This window comes from Phoca vitulina, unplaced genomic scaffold (assembly GCF_004348235.1).
Source record: "Phoca vitulina isolate PV1807 unplaced genomic scaffold, GSC_HSeal_1.0 scaffold15, whole genome shotgun sequence".
Lineage (NCBI taxonomy): Eukaryota > Metazoa > Chordata > Mammalia > Carnivora > Phocidae > Phoca > Phoca vitulina.
In genome coordinates this window covers 20558993-20579124 of record NW_022589718.1, presented here as the reverse complement: position 1 = coordinate 20579124, position 20132 = coordinate 20558993, and the positions used below count along the sequence as shown (strand labels likewise).

At 38.7% G+C, this 20132-nt stretch overlaps 1 protein-coding gene across 1 annotated transcript in view; it reads left to right on the top strand.

Moving 5' to 3' along the window:
• Positions 1–18955, top strand: part of FGL1 (fibrinogen like 1) — a 28203-nt gene extending 9248 nt beyond the window's left edge. The window contains exons 2-8 of the mRNA XM_032413270.1: positions 1710–1789; positions 4336–4516; positions 10891–11050; positions 11307–11404; positions 14831–14919; positions 15117–15304; positions 18606–18955. Coding sequence (XP_032269161.1) covers positions 1727–1789; positions 4336–4516; positions 10891–11050; positions 11307–11404; positions 14831–14919; positions 15117–15304; positions 18606–18765 — 939 coding nt within the window. The 5' untranslated portion in view covers positions 1710–1726 and the 3' untranslated portion in view covers positions 18766–18955. The remainder of the gene's footprint in view (positions 1–1709; positions 1790–4335; positions 4517–10890; positions 11051–11306; positions 11405–14830; positions 14920–15116; positions 15305–18605) is intronic.
• The last annotated feature ends 1177 nt before the right edge of the window (positions 18956–20132 follow it).

The following is a 20132-nucleotide window of genomic DNA, read 5'->3' as shown; positions in this document are numbered from 1 at the left end:
TAGCAGGAGGGGAAGAATGAAGGGGGGGAAATTGGAGGGGGAGAAGAATCATGAGAGACAATGGACTCTGAAAAACAAACTGAGGGTTCTAGAGGGGAGGGGGGTGGGAGGATGGGTTAGCCTGGTGATGGGTATTGAGGAGGGCACGTTCTGCATGGAGCACTGGGTGTTATGCACAAACAATGAATCATGGAACACTATATCTAAAACTAATGATGTAATGTATGGGGATTAACATAACAATAAAAAAAAAATTTAAATAAAGCTCCCCAAGTGATTCTAATGGGCAGTAAAGTTAGGAACCACCTTTTTAATTATATAAAAATTGAGAAAGAGGGGTGCCTGGGTGGCTCAGTCATTAAGCGTCTGCCTTAGGCTCAGGTCATGATCCCAGGGTCCTGGGATCGAGCCCCGCATCGGGCTCCCTGCTCAGTGGGGAGACTGCTTCTCCCTCTCCCACTCCCCCTGCTTGTGTTCCCTCTCTCGCTGTGTCTCTCTCTGTCAAATAAATAAATAAAAATCTAAAAAAAAAAAAATTGAGAAAGAGATACCTGAAAAGACCTAGTGGTCACAGGTTCTATAAGAATAAAAATAGGCTAACAAATAATTCAGTTGATTCCAGTTCTTTTCTGGAAACCATAGGTATAAAATTTGTTTGAAGATTATGCAAATATCTCTGCTCTTCCAGGCTCCTTAGCGTCTAAAATTTATGAAAAATCATCTCTGGCAGCACACAGAAGTTATTTGAGGATGAACAAAATTTTTCATCAAGACTCATTACTTCAAGAGTGATTTCATTTTATTTCATTTTATTTTATTTTATTTTGAGAGAAAGAGAGCATGTGCACAAGCAGGGTAGGAGGGCAGGGGGGAGCGTTGAGGGGAGGGGAGGGAAAGAGAGAGAATCTCAAGCAGGCTCCACACTCAGCGCAGAACCCAAACATGGGGCTTGATCTCATGACCCTGATATCATGACCTGAGCTGAAATCAAGAGTCAGACTCTTAACCGACTGAGCCACACAGGCGCCCCTCAAGAGTGATTTTAAAAATAATCTCAAGAAGTGGTAAAGTGAATTTTCCTCTACAACTTTAAACAGAGCTTAAAGATTTATATCACCTTGGTAGCTTGCCTATCCATTAAGACATCAAGAAAAACAATGCATATCACATCCTATAGTTGTCATTTTTTTCTTTCTTCTTTTAAAAATAAAAGCAGTCTTCCATATACAAAATGAGTTATTGTTCCTTAGGCACTTATCCTATGACAGGGTATCTAAAAGCATTAGGTCAAAATTGCCACAGTCCTGTCAAGTAGAAATTATGATTTCCATTTACAAATCAGGAGCATTTTAGTAGGTTGCCTGAGGGCACACAACTAGGAAGTGGCTCAGCCAAAACATGGAGCCTGGTCTTTGTTTTTACAGAGCCTTTGCTTTGTCTGCACAAGCAGCACATTACAATTAGGACACTCAAAGAGAGGCAGAGTCCCTTTATTTCTGCAATTGAACAGGTTCAATCCTACTTAAGGTAACAGAGAGCATCATTCTGTGTGAGGGAAGCATGGGAAAATCCAGGGGAATTTCCTTGAAGACTCTCAGACTAGAGATGGAGCTGCATCCGACATCCTGGATCACGTTGAACCTGAACCCAACCCATCTCGTGAAAAAATCACAGTAAAGAAGTTTATGAAATTTCTTTTGTTCTTGTAGTTGTTTCAGTGGGGAAAATGGTGAAGATGTTCAGTTTCATCCTTGTCACCACCATTCTGGTAATGGGCAGGGAAAGCTGGGTAAGCTCATTTATTTATGTATTTATAATACCTGCTTTGACCTGAATTTTCTTTTATTTTGCAGAAAACCTTTAGTAATTTGTCACTGAAAAAAAAATAACTAAGGGGAAAATATGAAAAAGGTTTGTGGACGCACCTGCCACATAATAGGCACTTACAAGAGACGTAATTTTTCTTTCTCAAAGTAAAAACTAGTCTTCACAATAAATAAGTAAAATCTTTTCGAATTTACTGGGGCCCATTTGGGTAGTTAAATAATGTTAGAAACTTAAAACTATCCATGGTAATTAAAATTGACCTAGGGTCTTTCCCAATATTGAGTTTTCCAATATTGAACACTGTTAGTGTAAACTGAACAAATTATTTGAAAATAATTACAATGAACTCATGCCTTCCTCCATTCATAAATAAATAAAAGGGAGAAAATACTCATTTATTCAAAGTTCTGGGAGAGTGAAAACTCCTAAATTTTAAATAAGCTCACTAAAACTGTGCATGTGGTCTCATAATGATTGAAGATACTTGCCCTGTACTTTCAGCTATTTTTAAATCGCACACTGCAATTTATATTTAACTATATTTAACACTATCGCAACCAATTTCCACCTATTAGAAAGGAGCACAGGATTCCAGACACCATGAAATGTTCTTGCTGTTCATTTTTTAGACTGATGGGAATCAGAGAGCTAAGCAAATAATTCAGAGTAGAAAAATCAAGGAGTGTTGAGGAGAGAGCACCAAGAGCAAATAAGAAATGGTCGTCGAGCAATAGCCAGGGGAGATTCAGTGACTCGGACTTGGAAATAGGAGAAGACCTGGACCACCACTTCCCCATTCTCTTGCTATGGGACTTCCAGTTTGGGGGCTGAATTTCTATGTTCACAGTACAGGTCTTCATAGGAAGGGAGTGTACCTCTTTGTCCCAAATAGGGTGTCTAGCTGTGCTCTTCTGACCACCTAGCAGAGGGCCTGGAATGTAGCAGGTCCTCCTATTTATGGAATGAATATAAGGCAGTACATAAAGATAGGAACCGAAAGGCAATTGTAAATTGAGAAATCTGTCTGATGGCTGTTTTAGGAAATGATGTGTATAAAGGTAGTAGTGTAAAGCAATCACTCATGAAAATTTAGAATTTCTCAGAAGTGAACATTTACACTTATCATGGGAGATCATGACGTAATTTGCAAATAGAGATGTCAAGCTAAAAGTGGAAAAATGGCAAAAATTAGTCTTCTGTCCTTTTTCCCTTTTTTCCCCACTCTACCTCCAGTAACTCTTCCCACATCAAGTACTCAAAGCCTTTATTGAAGCTTCTAGTCTCAATACCTCTTCCAGAAGCCCCATCCCTGCAGCTCATCTTCCCAATTAATTCCCTACCATGTTTCCTTTCTCTTTGGAAAGTTATCAGACGCCAGCTTAGAAAGGAGCTGATAAATTCTCTTGCATCCAATATTCTTGGGTTTTTTGCTCTTTTAGAGAAGATAAATGACCTAACTGGAAAACTCAGCCTCCTCCCATCCCTTTCTGAAGTAATTGAGGGAAAAACAAAACAATAAGCAAAAAGTTAAAGTGACTTCACTAGAATTTGCACAGGTAAGTGGGTGAGATATTCAGGGATATGAGAGTCTAAACTAGCATCCCTTATAAAGGTGAACACATGTCATCAGATTTTAAGTATTCCATTAAATTTTTAAGACAGTAATGCCAGAAGGTCATTCCAAAGCCTTGTTTATTTTAGGGATTGACACACTAACAATGCAATGATGCCATTAAAACTTTACTGTCAGGAAAGCATTTGATGGCATCACGAAGAGACTGAGAGTAGGGATCTCTAACTGGATTTGAATCCTGACTCCTCCTACTTGCTGGAAAAATCCCTGAGCAAGTTGCCTCACTAGGGTTGAGACAATTCCTCCCTCCTGGAATCATTATGAAGATCGAATGAGACAAATTTAAGGCTCTTAGCTTAGTCATTCAGATTATTTTATATTAATATATAATTTTTTATTTTTTATTTTTTTTAAAGATTTTATTTATTTATTTATTTGAGAGAGAGAGAGAAACAGCATGAGAGGGGATAGGGTCAGAGGGAGAAGCAGGCTCCCCGCCGAGCCGGGAGCCCGATGTGGGACTCGATCCCAGGACTCCGGGATCACGACCTGAGCCGAAGGCAGTCGCCCAACCAACTGAGCCACCCAGGCGCCCTTAATATATAATTTTTTAGTTCAAGCACTTTACCGTAGCCATAATTACTTATTCTTCAAACAACAAATAGTACCAGAGTTTTCAAACCACTTTCTGGTTAGAATAATATTCGGAAATGGGAGTTGGGGACAATTTTTTTTTTTTAAAGATTTTATTTATTTGACAGAGAGAGACACAGCGAGAGAGGGAACACAAGCAGGGGGAGTGGGAGAGGGAGAAGCAGGCTTCCCGCCGAGCAGGGAGCCCGATGCGGGGCAGGGACAAAATTGAATCATTAATTTGTCCAACTTGTTAGGAGCTTTTATTTCCCAGTGAGAATGAGATGCACATCACTTTGCAGGCTCTTGAGAACTGTCTCCAGGAGCAGGCCCGGCTCAGAGCCCAGGTGCACTTGCTTGAGACGCGGGTCAAGCAGCAACAGGTCAAGATCACACAGCTTTTGCATGAGAAGGAAATCCAGTTCCTTGATAAAGGAGAGGAGAATAATGTCATTGACCTTGGAGGCAAGAGGCAATATGCAGGTCAGAACCTATTTTTCTTATGGGCTTCAGGAACTTATAATATACACCCATGTGCAATGGGGTTGCTCATTATTTGGTACTTCGGATTTTGCTAAAGAGCTTTTCCTATTCCAATAACAATCAACATGAAGCATTATACCAAATTTAAATGTCTTCTACCACATTTTATCCTTTTCTCTCACTAATCTCTGCAGGGGATATTTAATACTAATGCTAAATATCTCAGAATTTCTATAGTTTAATGAGAGATCAAAGACAATAGATTGTTTACATACTGGTGTGCAAACAACAGATGATACTTGTGAAATTTTACAGTTGAGTTTTGTTTTTATTTGTGTATCATTTCTTGTTACATTTATACAGTTTTCCCTTCTGAAACCGTTATATGCTTTAGGGTAGTAAATAAGGTAATAGAATAAAAGGACAGGGAAAGAAAAAGGATCACAATTATTTAGGGAAATACAAGAGTTGTGTTTACATGTATATTTTATGGTTTGGTAATTTTCCTTTTGATTGGGTCAGTGTTCCCACCCGGAAACTAAATGATCTTAGACTGTCAACACATTGCGCTTATCACTGCACATAGCATTATTCCTTATAGAAAACTATTCACTCGCTTTCCTCCAGGCATCTTTTAAAGTAAACAAACCAGAGTTGTCAGAAATGAGGATGCCATCTAGAGCACTGTGTTCCTATGTCTGTTCTAGCTTCTCCCATGATGTATTATAATTTCTTTGTCTATGCATCTGTCCTGATCAATTAACCAGGCACTTTGTAAAGTCTGGGATGACGTTTCATCATTCTTTCTTCCCTCTTGCCTATTCAAGTACCTGAATATAATAGAGCCTTACATTTATGAATGAAAGCAAGGGAGTACATAGAGATAGGAAGCGCTAGATAAGCAAATAAAAGTTGGAAAATAGATCTGACTGTAACTGAAAAACTGTAAAGGCTGGAGAGATTCCAGGCTGATAGAATAAAGACATCTTTATTTTGTGTTTCTAAATATACTCCTCAGTGTAGGATATAAGGATTGTGAGAATTTTAGAAACTAGGCTGCAACAAAATGCTTCCTTCTTTCTTTACCGAGAACCTAATCTCTTTCTGGTCAGACTTTTGTCTAGGGGCTCCTGACATGCTGTTGTCCCACTACATGATCCCTTACCCTTGATTCTTGGAGTCCAACTGTCCCTCCCCTGTTTAGGGATCAGAAGGAGGCCTGTGGTGGAGGGGTTGGAGGTAGCGTGAGGATGGCCCGTGGCTCTGTGGCGTGGAACAAAGAGGAACCAAAGCCAGCTCTGGCATAAGTAGGCTTGGGAAACAAAGGCCTGTCTGAGGCAATCTTGGGGGCAAAGAACCAGGAACGAGAACCTAAGGAGAGAACCACAGTGATGATTAGGCAAGACAGTGAAAGAAGGCTCAGGAAAGCAATCAAACAAAAAGCAACATCAGTAGAAATTCCTTGAAGACTGATTCTGAGCCAGGGCTTCCCACTAGAATCACCTGGTGACCTTGTAAAATGCCGAAGCCAATAAAAGAGCCATGAAGGGTCTGAGGTTTTACTCTCTTTGCAGTCTAACAAGTTAGCCTGCCACCGTTTCATGGATGCCGGCAGAAGAAAAGAGACTCCCAGGTCAGGAGTCTTCATGTTTGTACCGATATCCCTTGCTTGCAAATACTGAAGGAGCAAAATGGAGTAATCCAGGTGGAGAATGTGCAGGCAGTGGGCTGTGTCACAGCTGAGGAACGCTGAGCTTAGGAAACATCAATCTTTTATTTATTATGGGTTACAAGCAAATTGGCCCAGTTTTTTCTCCTTTGCAAGAGACATTATTGTTATGAAAGTGGACAGAAAGTAACCTGTCATCCATCTCTATCTTCTAAGGCTGTTTACTATACAAACATCCCTGAAAAAATTAGTCCAGAACATGAACTCTGCTTACAAAATGTGCAGAAAGGCAATGACCCCCGGGAAACTGTATACATATAGTGCCTAGGTTCCACTCCAATTAAATGAGAATTTAGGCTGCAATTAAATGAGAACCCCTACAGGACTGAAAAGGGTTTGTGCTTTTGCTGATGGATGTGGATGAGATTGTTCAAGACCAGAATCAGGTCAGGCTTCTCCCCAAATTTCTTCTCACAGGCTGAGGTCACCTAGTAGAAGGCTTTGCTTCTTTTCAGGTAGGAGGTAGGGTATTGTGGCAATTCAATATCCTTTTCATTCGATGACGTTTGGGGCCTAATTATAATGTGGTCAGTTATCCACTTAGCAGGCTTTAGCTACCTATCCTGAGACTGGAAAATTTAAGATACAGATGTCAGAGTAGGATCTCAGTAAATTAATTAGGCCAATCATTGTTGATAACAGGGTTGATTCAGAGAAGGGGGTAACCAGAATGGCCAAATGACCATTTGATGGATGACTTCGTCTTATGGGCTGAGTTGTACCTCCCCATTCATATGTTGAAGCTCTAACCTCTAAAGTCTATGAATACGACTAAGAGATTAAGTTAAAATAAGGCCATTAGGATGGGCCCCACCAATCTGAGTATCCTTATAAGAAGAGAGGCCAGGGAGACTGGTGCCAGAGGAAAGACCATATGAGGACACAGCAAGAAGGCAGCTCTCTGTAAGCCAAGGACAGAGGGTTCAGAAGAAGCCAACCCTGCTGGCACCTTCTATGATTCCAAAAGGAATCATAGCTAATTCCAAAGGAAACACAGCTAATCTCAAGGTCAAGGAACTTGTGGATATAAGAGAAGTATCATTATTCCAAATTCCAAAGTAAGTTCAAAACCCAAGGTATGTATTCAGATACGATCTGAGCAGGTTGTGAACACAGATTCAAGTGTCCAGTCATGTCAGGAGGCAGGTGATTGGATGTTTGTTACAAGCACTGTGCAACCAGTCATGGGAAGAATGAGGTTGAGGAGCTAAAACTCCAATCCCTATGTCAGGAGTGCTGGGTGGGGACCTCGGGAAACAAGAAGTCACCAAGGAATAAGGCAGAAATCAGTTACTAGGAAATGGAAATACCAAGGTCAGAGGAGGACTGACTGTATAAGCAGGAGTTGGATGGAAGAGTCACATGGACAGTGTCTAGACGAACCATTATAGTGTGTGTATGTGTGTGTCTTATAACATTATAGCACATACAATAGGATAGATGATAGATATTTTCTTGTTTTGGATATAACATTAAAAAAAACCCCAGAAGTTAATAGATTTGTGTCATATTCTTCATATACAATAGAAGCATTGAAGCCTGGTTTCAAATTCCCACTACCCATCTTGCTAGCTGTAGCCTTTGGGCAAGTGACTTAACCTTTATGGCCCTCATATTCCTCGTCTGTAAAATGAGAATGATAAGAATGTTTCTTTGTTGTAAAGATTAAGAGTTAACACATGTAACATGAGTACAATAGCATTTAGTACAAAAGAAGCACTCAATGAATGTCAGCCATCTATCCACATTATTATATACTCTCCCCCTTGTTTGCACAGGAGCAAGCCTCTTCACCCTACTCCTCAAGAATCCTGCCCTCTCCAAGGGACCAACATCCTTTCTTCTTTTAAGTTTCCTTCTTAATGTTGCCTGGTGGGGAGAATGACTATAGCAGGGTGAGCTCTTGCATTTCCCAGCATGGCCCTGAGTGGCCGCTGAGCTCATGCTGGCCTTTCTTTGAGCTTAGAATGACTTTGGTTCTCAGCTTTGAGCTCAGCCACCATTCTGGGACAAGAGGGAAGTCCATTTGGCAGGCTGTCATGTCACTTTGTGAAGCTTAAACATTCAGCCTTCCAACATGGCTTGCTTTCTGCATGATCAGAGAAAGTATTCACCTCATCCAGTTTAGTGCAGTATTTGTCAGAGGGCAGGAAATCTTGGCCTCACTCTAGTATTATGTAAGTATCCAAAAATCCCTTTTTGTTTTTTAAACTCCCATGAGCACAGAGCTTTCTAACCTTGCCCTTGCCTGCCTATTGTCCAGAGACTTGAGTGGGTCGAAACATTTTGAAAACATTATAAATACCTAGTTAATGTTTTACACCCTACATTGCTTGAACTTCCTGCTATCATAGTATAAGTTACATTTCCCCAAGGCAGGCTTCTTATTTCTAACTTATTTTTTATGAGCAATTTTGCTACTGGTGCTTTTTGATTTTTTTTTTTTTTTTTACTTGTTGGGTGTTTTTTGTTTTTGTTTTTTGCTTTTTTTTTTTTTTTTTTAAGTTGAAAGCTTTCCTCTGGATTTAAGTTGTGTTTGGTTTTTTCCTCTGGGAAGAAGGAAAAAAATTTTAAAAACACAAACTTGCAGTTGGCATAAAATAGAAACAAATAGAAAATGTTGGCTGCAAATGCTATATTCACAAAGTTTTCCAGAGGAAAAAGTTATAGCTAATCATTTCCATATTTGCCTGGAAAATAGTCTGAATCTTTGGAGTTTTTACTATTCAGCTCTTTGGTAGGAGATTATATGTAAGCAAAGCACTCCTTCCTTAACAAGGTTAAAATCTGCTTACTTTAATGAAAAGTGTTGTACAACTTACCTGACCACAAAATGTAAGCTTTTGAACAACACTGAACTAATTTTAGGTAATGCTTTTTTTCTTATTTAATTGCCAAAAAGGATTTTTTTTTTTTAAGAATCCATCATGCATAAAGAATGGGCTTTTCAGGGGTGCCTGGGTGGCTCAGTTGTTAAGTGTCTGCCTTCAGCTCAAGTCATGATCCCAGGGTCCTGGGATCGAGCCCCGCATCGGGCTCCCTGCTCCACGGGAAGCCTGCTTCTCCCTTTCCCACTCCCCCTGCTTGTGTTTCTGCTCTCGCTATCTCTCTCTGTCAAATAAATAAATAAAAGAATAGGCTTCCAAATCTCAGAAATAAATATACAAATAAAGCCTAAATCATTACAAAGATGAACAACTCACCAAAGCAGTAGTACATGATTGGTCTCAACTTGGTGAGAGCTTTTGAAAGTGACAAAGATTCTTTATTTTCTTTTCTCTTCTAATTCATATTGCCTATTCTACCAATTTAATGCACAGTGTATTTTGCTTGTAACAAAACAGAGTTGTAGAAAATTTGGCATCAAAACAATGAAAATGAAGAAAGAACTTTAAAATATCTAACCAGGAACAGAATTTTTTTTTTTTAAAAAAAGGAAGGAAATTAACAAAATGATAAGGGTAAAACATGAAAGTTAGCTATAATGTTAAGTTATAGTATTTTTACTCAAAAGTCTGTAACTAGGTATTCTTCAGATCATCTCTTTCTAGTGGCCACTACTTCAACCAACCTTTAAACAGCTTCCTAGGCATCGAAACAAGAGTGAAGTCCATACTTGCCGTATTCTCTAAGTGTGTACATATCAGCCTAGATGAGACCCAGTGGCTATTAATTTATCCTACCCTCAAGTAATTTAAGAAATATATATTACTTTTTGGTGACAAATTGGTACCTATGTTTGCTCCAATAGTTAAAGAAATATCATGGCGAAGAACATAAGGATAAAAGGAATAGCAGAAGCTTGCAGTTTTTAGCAAAAACATCTAAGAATGCATGGACTGTTAGAAATTTCAGTAGGCTAGTAAAAAAGTCTGTTGAGACTGGGAGGTTATAAGACTCTAACAAGAAGATTACTATTTTGAATTAATCTCCAGATGTTCAGAATGATTTATAATGCTCTAAGTCAAGATAACCCATATTAAATTATTTGTTCGAGGTTATATTTCTACTTTCATTTTAGCTTCCTAGGAGAGATAAGTTCTACTATTCTGTCAGATTAGGTTATAAATTCCAATTAAATATACTGTAATTAACTGAACATATGTAATTTTTTTTTTTAAATTTCTTTTTCTTTTTCTTTTTTTTTTTTTAAGATTTTATTTATTTGCGAGGGAGAGAATGAGAGACAGAGAGCATGAGAGGGAAGAGGGTCAGAGGGAGAAGCAGACTCCCTGCCGAGCAGGGAGCCCGATGTGGGACTCGATCCCGGGACTCCAGGATCATGACCCGAGCCGAAGGCAGTCGCCTAACCAACTGAGCCACCCAGGCGCCCCTGAACATATGTAATTTTTTAATTGTTTTCCACAAAAATGAGAAATGAGAAACCAAATACCTCTTTTATTTTCATGATCATGTCAAGGAGTCAGATGATAATTAAATACTAGGAAAGGAAATAAGACTTTCCTAATATCTACTGGAAGATATCCAAGATGCAATTTTAAAAAGCTGATTATCTGCACCATGTGTTTATCTGTCTCCATTAGTATTGAGTAATCTTATCCAGAGGCTCTCATGTGGGGTGGGGGGTGGAGGGGGGAGACATAAGACATATAACAAATGTTACATTACCTTGTTTTGCAAACAGACTGTTCAGAGATTTTTAATGATGGGCATAAGCGCAGTGGATTTTACAAAATCAAACCTCTCCAGAGCCCAACAATATTCTCCGTTTACTGTGACATGTCTGATGGAGGAGGATGGACTGTAATTCAGAGACGATCTGATGGCAGTGAGAACTTTAACAGGTGTGCTAATTATGACATAAGGATTTATTTGGAGTAGCATGCGTGAGATACATAACAAGTTAAGCCTTTTTTTATTATATCCTGAGGTCTGTAATTAGAATTTCACTCTCTAAGTAAGACTACTGAAAGTGCATTTACTAATGAAGAAAATGACAAAAGAATTGAGAAAAGGGTAGTTGGGAGGGGTGGGCACCTTGGTTACTACAAAGGTCCTTTTGGGTTTTGCTAAAATCAGCTTTCACTTTGTATTTTTTAGAGGCTGGAATGACTATGAAAATGGCTTTGGAAATTTTGTTCAGGAAAATGGTGAATATTGGCTGGGTAATAAAAATCTCCACTTACTGACCACACAAGGTAAGGTTTCCTGTTATCAAATTCACTTGAAGTACAATTAAAAAAAAAAAAACACTAAAATGTTTTTCACTAAATCATAGGCAGTGGAACCAATTCAGTAACTGCTGTGTTTCGCAGACGGCAAGGATCCCTTTGGGGCAATAATCCCCTTTATACAATGTGGCCACTTAAAACTAGGACCAGAGGCAAAGAAACTAGATCTTCACTGGGGGTGGGAGATTTCTCATATATTTATTTTCTATTTCCGGAAAGGAAATGGAATGTCATCATCCTTCTTTTTTTTAATGCCTCAAGTTCCTCGAAATATCTATACTGGGTCAGCCATCCGTTGCCACAATAATAGTATGTAACAAACCACTTCAAGATTTACTAGTTTAAAGTCAGAACCATTTATTGTGGCTCACAAATGTACAAGCTGGAGGGGTGGGGGCAGTTTTGCTCACCAGGGCTGCTGATCTCGGCTGGGCTTGCTCATGGCTCTGTGACCAACTTCCTGGTCTGCGGGAGGCTGGCTTGGCCTCAGATGGAACGATTGGGCTCTGCTCTATACCGTCTCTCGTCTTCCAGGTAGCCAGCCTGGACTTGTTCTTGTAGCTCAGGCAGAGTTCCAAAAAAGATAGGGCAAGTACGAAAGTTGCTTGAGACCTAGCCTTAGAACTGGCACATGGTCATTTTCACTGCCTTCTCCTGGTAAAAACAAGTCACTGGACCAGCACATTTTAAGGGGAGAGAAATGGACTTAATGGAAGGAGTTACAAAGTCGTATTGCAAAGGTTGAGACAAACAATCGGGGCATTGGGGTTGTTTTTGCGATCAAATACCATAATAAATGTCCCTGTCTCCATCCCCCTCAGCTTTTATTTTGAGAAATTTCAAAGATACAGCAAAACTAAAAGAAGAGTCAACCTACCCCTAGACTCCAGACTAACATTTTACTGTTTTTATTATTTTAACCACGTATCTATCCATCCACTGAGCCATTTTATTGACACATTTCAGATTGAAGACATCTGTGCAATTTTCCCTGTGTGTTATGTGCTCGCTGGGTATCTTCTACTAGGGTTCAATAATTGTCTAAAATATCATTAGTTTGATGGATTTTCCAAGCTTCTCTTTCCCATGTTCATTTACTCCAGCTCATTGCCTTCCTTGCCTCAAATGTATGTCTGAGAATGTAGACAATCCCACTCAGATCTGATTCAGAATGTTTTATAAAGGCAATTGTATTGCTCAAGAAGGCATGCTATATCCCACTGGCAATGCACTAAACATAAAAGCAAGGCTTTGCTTCTTTCATCCAAGTTAAGGAAAGTGATTAGTGTTTCTATATTCATAATTCATAAGTTGGATTATAACTATTGGGATCTTTGAGACACCAGAATAATAGCTAGAGAGGATAGATAATCCTTTAAGCCTGATACTTTCTTTGCTGTCCTTCTTGTGATCAATGCTCTCTAAATTTACATAAGATTTCCCTTCCTTCAATGTACTTATTTTCCTACTTTGGAGTGTTTTATGATAGATATATAACACTTACCATACCTGCTTTTTTTTGCACATTAATATTTATCTGGTTTCTTATTCAAACTATGAAAACTCTAAGAAGTAACCCTTGGCTCCTTCTAAATACACAAAGTTCAAAATTATTTGTCAGATTATTATTAAATGCTTATTTACCCAGATGCATGTTGCCAACACATCTCCTTCCCCTTCATGTTTTAATTGGTGTTCAGGCTCCTACTCTCATGACAGCTAAAAGTTCCAGGCTTCACAATCACATATCACGTCATCCACAGGAAAACCCATGCCTTTGCAATTCTTTAATTGTGAGAGCTTAAGGCTAGTGAATTTCCTCTGAAAATAGCCTTGTCCCCATTATGTAAGTTTTGACTGGAAATTTTGCAATAACATTAATTTAGAAATGGTCTGTAATTTCATTTTTATTTACTTATTGACCATAAAGATATTAAGATAGTTACCTGAAACATTGAGTCTGACTTTGTATCTCTTCGACAATGCAAAGTATTTTATAGGAGAGTTAACTCAGCCTACCTTACCGTCCTCATCCACTTCACAATCTCGGCTCAAATAAACTTTATGGCCTTTTGATAAGATTAGAGGGGTCTCTCCCAGAATCCCACAGTAAAGAGCTCCCTGGGAGGAAGAGTCTGTGGGGCTAGAGCGCCAAAGCCAAAAGAAGCCCACACTCCTCCCCACTCAGTAAGGACCAATCCAGCATTCCCTGTCCGAAACAGTCCTGAGCTTGCTTCCAGGACCTGTTCATGCCTCTTTTCATCTATCCCCTTTGAGAAGATTGTGCCGCTGGTGTGCACAGCCCTAGGCCTGAGGGGAGGTAAAGCAACAGCTTTTAGTGTGGGTATAAATAGAGCCTGCATGTGCAGCCTGCAATGTCCACAAATGTGGACAAGGCCCCTTTCTGGGAATGATGGAGATAAGAGATAGGGATAGGAAAAGAGGAGGCAGACCATACACAAGACCTGTGTGATGGGGTCCAGAGCGTCTCTCTCCCTGGGCCTCCATGTTTTGGCTTGGAACCCCAAGGAGACTAAGATACTAAATTCAAACCCGGTCTTACAGGTCATTGTGAAGTTTTATTTATCAAAGTAGGAGGATAGAACATACATTATCTAACAGTTTGATGTATAACTTTCTGGTTCCTGATAATAGTTCTGTTTTTCAAAAAAGAATAGTCTTTGTGATTTACAAGTGATGGGACAATGGAGAAAAGAAGATCACTTGAAGATACCAACTAGTTCAATTATTGTTTACTTTTAAGATCAACATTCTTACTGAAAGTAAGAAAAAGAAGATAAATGTTTAAACTTCTTAAAACTTCTATTTATTCTTTCATTGTTAGATTTTTTTTTTTCCCCGAGAGAGAGAGATTGAGACAGAGCATGTGGGTGAGCAGGGGGAGGGACAAAGGGAGAGGGAGAGAGAAAATCCTAGGCAGGCTCCATACCCAGTGTGGATCCCAATGCAGGACTTGATCTCACGAGCCCGAGATCATGACCTGAGCTGAAATCAAGAGTCAGACGCTTAACCCACTGAGCCACCAAGGCGCCCCTCATTGTTAGATTTCTTAATCTATTAACTAAATAATGACTTATTTTCTGTTGTTCTTTGTCAAGTAAATTGCACTAGCTTTTACCTGTGATAGATCTGTAGAAAATTTCCACCTTCAATACTGTGTCTCTAGCTATTTTCAAGTAAAACACACAATAAAATGTTCATGTTGTAAATACAATGGAGTCACTGTTTATTCTTTGAAAACTGACTCATGGCAGAAGGAAATGGTTTAAGTAAAATAGAACCATGAGTTGTTTTTAAACTTCAATAAATCAATGTCATCCCACACATCAGGAATATCCTATAATTTCTTGCTTGTTTTTTTTTTTTTTTCAGGAGACTACACTTTAAAAATCGACTTTGCAGATTTTGAAAAAAATCACCGTTACGCACAATATAAACTTTTCAGAGTTGGAGATGAAAAGGTACTCAAATTTTCAAATAAGTAACATCATGAATTAATGTGTAAAATACAAACCCTAAAGTCAGTGGAAACAAAGATAGACAGTAGGACCTGCTCTTTTGTTTATTAAACATATTATTAACATTACCATTAATTACTAACACTAAATTAACACATTAGAGTGACAACTGATAGTGGAAGTTGCCTCTTTTCCTTTAGAATTCCTATGAGCTGAATATCGGGGAATATTCTGGAACAGCTGGAGACTCCCTTGCAGGGAATCTTCATCCTGAGGTGCAATGGTGGGGTAGTCACCAAAGAATGAAATTCAGCACATGGGACAGAGATAATGACAACTATGAAGGAAACTGTGCAGAAGAAGATCAGTCTGGCTGGTGGTTTAACAGGTTTGCGTTTTATAAACATAGTTGTGATGGCGTTGATGATATCTCACTAGTGGGCATTAATTATAACATGTGAGGTAATGTTGTCTTCTTTGTAGTATTGGTATTATTAAGTAATCATCCTTATTAGAATTCTTCAGGGATGAAGTATTTTTGAAGATTTGTTCATTGTGTGCATTAATAAAGCTTGAAAGGTGTTATAGAAATAAATCAAATTACTACTTATGCAAAGATTGCTTGCAAACTGAATGATGGGTGAGTTATCATAAACAGTTGGCCACAAATTGACATGAAGATATAGGGAGGATTTATATAGGAGAAATATTTTCAGCGTTCTAATAACCAGTTTGGTCTTCACCTTCTCCTATTATATGAAATGGCCATGTTCTTTTTGTAATTTTTTCTATGTAAAACTACTTTTCGATCACTGTGACTTCCCTTAAATCATTGAATCCAAGCTCCTCCCAATACAGAAATTTCCTCTACAATATTCCTGACACCTAATTCCACCCTCTGGCTGAATACTTCCATGTTACTTTATCAGCTAGCTCATTCCATTTTTTCAATTGTACTCAGTTTTTCCTTTTATTATCTTGAAATCTGCCTTCTTATATCTTGCCAGATTTTTTTCTCAGTAGTTAATAGAGCTACTGTAATTCCCTTTCAACAAAACCCTGCAGGCAATGGGTGAGAAGATATTTATTGTATTCCTCAATATTTTCTCTTCTCTGGGCCAGATAGTCTTGACTCATTTAACTGTTCTCCACCCAAGATGGTTTCCAGATAGCTCCCTTTGTTGTAATTACAAAGTTTAGGCAAGAATGGAAACTTCACACAGTCTTCCTTAAAAATAACCTGATGGGTCTGCTGTGTCTGCAAAGCAGATGTGCTCCAACTGCTAGGTAGTGCACAGGTTTTGAATGGCTTTTCTCTTTAGAAAACAAGGACCACCTCAAAATGTCTGGACATTTAGATTTTCCATTATGGAATCTTTAGTAAGTGAGCGTATCTGGAGCGTCAGATTTTCCATATTATTGAAGATTATCCATTAAGTTCCACAATCCAAATTTTAACCTTATTTTTGTGATGTAAGTACTTTCAAGGCATTTTGCAATCCTCTATCTTATTAAGTGGAGGTAGACAAGGCATATGTTAATTTTCCCTAACAGCATGAGAGTCCTCCCTAGGAACATCAGCTATTGTGATGTGCTGATTTTAGAGTTGTGGATTTTATGGAGAGACAGCTAGTTGTAGGTAGTGTGGTGTGTCAAGTTGACACTAAGTAGTTGTAAAAACAGGCCATCTTTGTCACTTTCTCTTCCTCCTCCTTTTTCCTCCCCTGTCCTTCTAAGTTAGCATTATGTAAAAATTATCAGCATTATGTAAAACTTATCCATAATTCCCTAAGTTGCAGGATCCCTTAATGTTTGATTTTGAACAGAAGGCCATATATAGAAATAACATCGCTTCTCGGCCTTTTGGCTAAGATCAAGTGTAGAAATAACAATCATTATCAGTTAACATTACCATGAACCTACCCCGTTGACTGGTTGCTATTGTGTCTAAAGGACAACCAGCAACATATTAACATGGGCAAATAAATGATTTACTTGACTTTAGATATAGGGGTTCAGAGATGACAAAGAAAGGCAATTCAGTAGCTGCGGCTGCCAAAGAACCCTTCATTATCCTTGAAGCCAAAGGAGATGATAAGTGTACAGGTGGAAAATCAGTAACACTGGAGGAAAAGTCAATTGTTCCAGAAGCTTGGTGCTATTTCTACCAGGCCTCCTATTCCTCTTGTTTAAACCTATCATCCTCTTCCTCCTTACCCTCTTTTTTTTCATCCTAAAGTCTAACTTACATGAAATGTTGGCACTTCAATTATCCCTCACCTGCAAGACGTTCTTTCTCCACATAGCAAACCAGTCGCTGAGTGTGGCTGTCTTCTGTCTTCTCTGCTTTGCTCGTGCAAATGCTCACAGCTACTTCTTCACCGACTGAATCCCAGCCATCTCCCTCCCCATCTGGTTACAAGTTCAGGCTGTTTCTGAAACGGAAAGGTGCTGGAAAATCGGTTTCAGAATAGCTAAGATTTTTTATGCTGACCATGCAGTCAGTTTTCTTAATGGGATTCAAATCACAGAACCAATAAAAATTGTATATGTAGTAGATGCCTCTAGGAAAACAGAGATAGGCCAAAATATATATTCCGGAGGCTCAGTGGGGAGTATTTTTTTTTCTAACATTACTTTCCACACAGTTTTAAAACCACAGTAGGTTTTTGATACTTGCCGAGTTAACATACATGGTTTCAGTTACATACAGTTAAATTAGGAGACTGTCCGGATGGTGAGCAAGAGCAAATCACTAAGCTGGTTAAGTGAGCCACGCCAAAACTCAGCATCTATGGATAAATTATATGCTTTTTTGATTCAATAATCTGGGTACTTTCCATAGATTTTTCAGAACTATCCCTTGTGAATGTTCTCCTTATATCCTATTATCTGCCATCTGTTCATTTCAATCAAGAAATATGTAGCGACTCATTCTTAACATACACAGTAAATTATCACATAAGCTTAGTTATCCATATCGGGGCAAAATTTATGGGTTTTAAAGGAGGAAGTGGGACATTTTAAAATTTATGATAAGCCAACCAACTTATCTAGATTGGAATGATATGTGTTAAAAAAATAACTCGGCAAATCGGACAAACGATTATTGGTTAATTGCTGGGAAAACTTTAAATGGTGGTTTAGGTTTTGTTTTCCTACCCTTGAGGTTAAAATAATGGACATGTTGGCGATTTTTAAAAAAGGGGAGGAAGGGAGTTTGCAGTGAAAAGCTAAGTCTTGGCAGCGGATGGATGAACACATACGAGCAAATGATCCAGGGAAGATGGCAAGAGAGCGCCCTGCCCCACCTGGTTTTGTTGACCCCGCTTGCAAAGGCCCACGGTGATGAGGTCATGTTTTTGTTTGCTTGTTTTCCCTTTTTCTGTGTAAAAGCGATTAAGAACAGAAATGCTTTTTTTACAGGACACTACAGGTGACCTGGGCTGTATCCTGAGACTGGGTACAGCACTAAAATCCATCAGTTGAAAAAACCCATCTATTGTAGAAATCTCCTGGCTTTTGGAAATTAATCAATATTCTCTTGTCTGAAAAATGGCAGGATTCATAGTAAAAATGTTTTTTGTTTTTTGTTTTTTGTTTTTATCATCTGCTAGCCAATAAAAGGGTTTCATAGGAAGGCGATTTTTCTAGTCTGACTGTTTTGTGTTTATTTTTCTTCCCACTAGGTGTCACTCCGCAAACCTGAATGGCTTATACTACACGGGTCCCTACACGGCTAAAACGGACAATGGGATTGTCTGGCATACCTGGCATGGATGGTGGTACTCGCTGCAATCTGTGGTTATGAAAATTAGGCCAAATGATTTTATGCCAAATATTGTTTAATTTTTCCCTGGTGGGCTTTCTCTCTGTAATTCATCTAGGTTTAACGTGATTTGAAAAATAGCTCTTCTGCACATAGACGTGCTTATAGACGGTAATTGTTATGTGTACTACTTTTCATTCCTACTTACCTTGATTACGTAATGAACTGTCAGTGCAGCAAATATGTGTATTCTTCAAATAAATATAGATTATTGAATTCCTATGTGCAGAACATTATGAGAAGCGCTTATGTTGAACAAAACATAAAAAGCACAGAATATATAACATGTCTTGGGTAAATACATGTTAAATTAAGTATACATGCAGTTGAAAACACACATGGAAAAATACGGTAAATAACGGATTGCCAAATCAACTGCATAGACAACAAATATGAGTTAGGATTTGAACTTAGATCTCTGACTACAGAGCTGGAACTCATAAACACAATTTAGGGTCTTAATCACTGTAAAACATTACCCTGTATTTTTAGGATGTTTGTGTAGGTTCACACTTCTTTCAGAAGCCTCATTTTAATCCGTACACCAGTCCTCTGAGGTATTGTTACCCCCCCCCCCAATAACAGAGCTGAACATTTGTCGATCTGAGATTTTGTGACTGCTCAAAGTTACAAAGCTAGTAAGCCAAGGAACAAGGATTCAACTCCATTTTCAGACTCAAATTCTGATCCCAAATCCAATCTTTTGCTACCATGTTACAGCTTCTTGTGGATAGGACTTGGATAGGTGAGATGGAGGGAGAGAACCTTTCAAGTGAAAGCAAAAGTATGAATAAAGGCAAGAGAGTCTAAAAAATATTTGAGTGGCAACTGTTCAAGCCCAAGTGAAGCTCATTTTTTTAAATCAAGACATGAACTAATCAGAAAAATATAAATAATTTTAAAAGCTGGTAAGTATAAAGGAAAAATACGTTCCTGGGGAAGGCACAGCAGGGGACCTGACCTGGCTTGGTGGGAGGGGATCAAAAACTCTTCCTGGAAGAACTAAATTTTTGAGTGAGATTTTTAACTGGGTGTATGTGGAAGATCATTGCAGGCTAAGGGAAACCTTGTATAAAGTACACAAAGTAGGAAAGTATGGAAAAACAAAACAGGTTAGAGAGGCAATGGAGTTTAGTGATCTTTAAATCCTTAAACCAAGGATTCTGCCACCTGATAGCTGTGGGACCTTGGGTAAACTACTTAACTTCTCTGAGCCTCAGCTATCTCATCTGTAAGATGAAGATTATGATAGTATCTGCCTCACAGGGTTAGGTTGGGGATTATACAAGTATTTCAAATAATGCCTTGCGCAAAGTCAGCAGTGAATGAGAACTATGTGATTATGAAGTGAAGTAGGCATTCAGGGACAATAATAACAGATATCTTG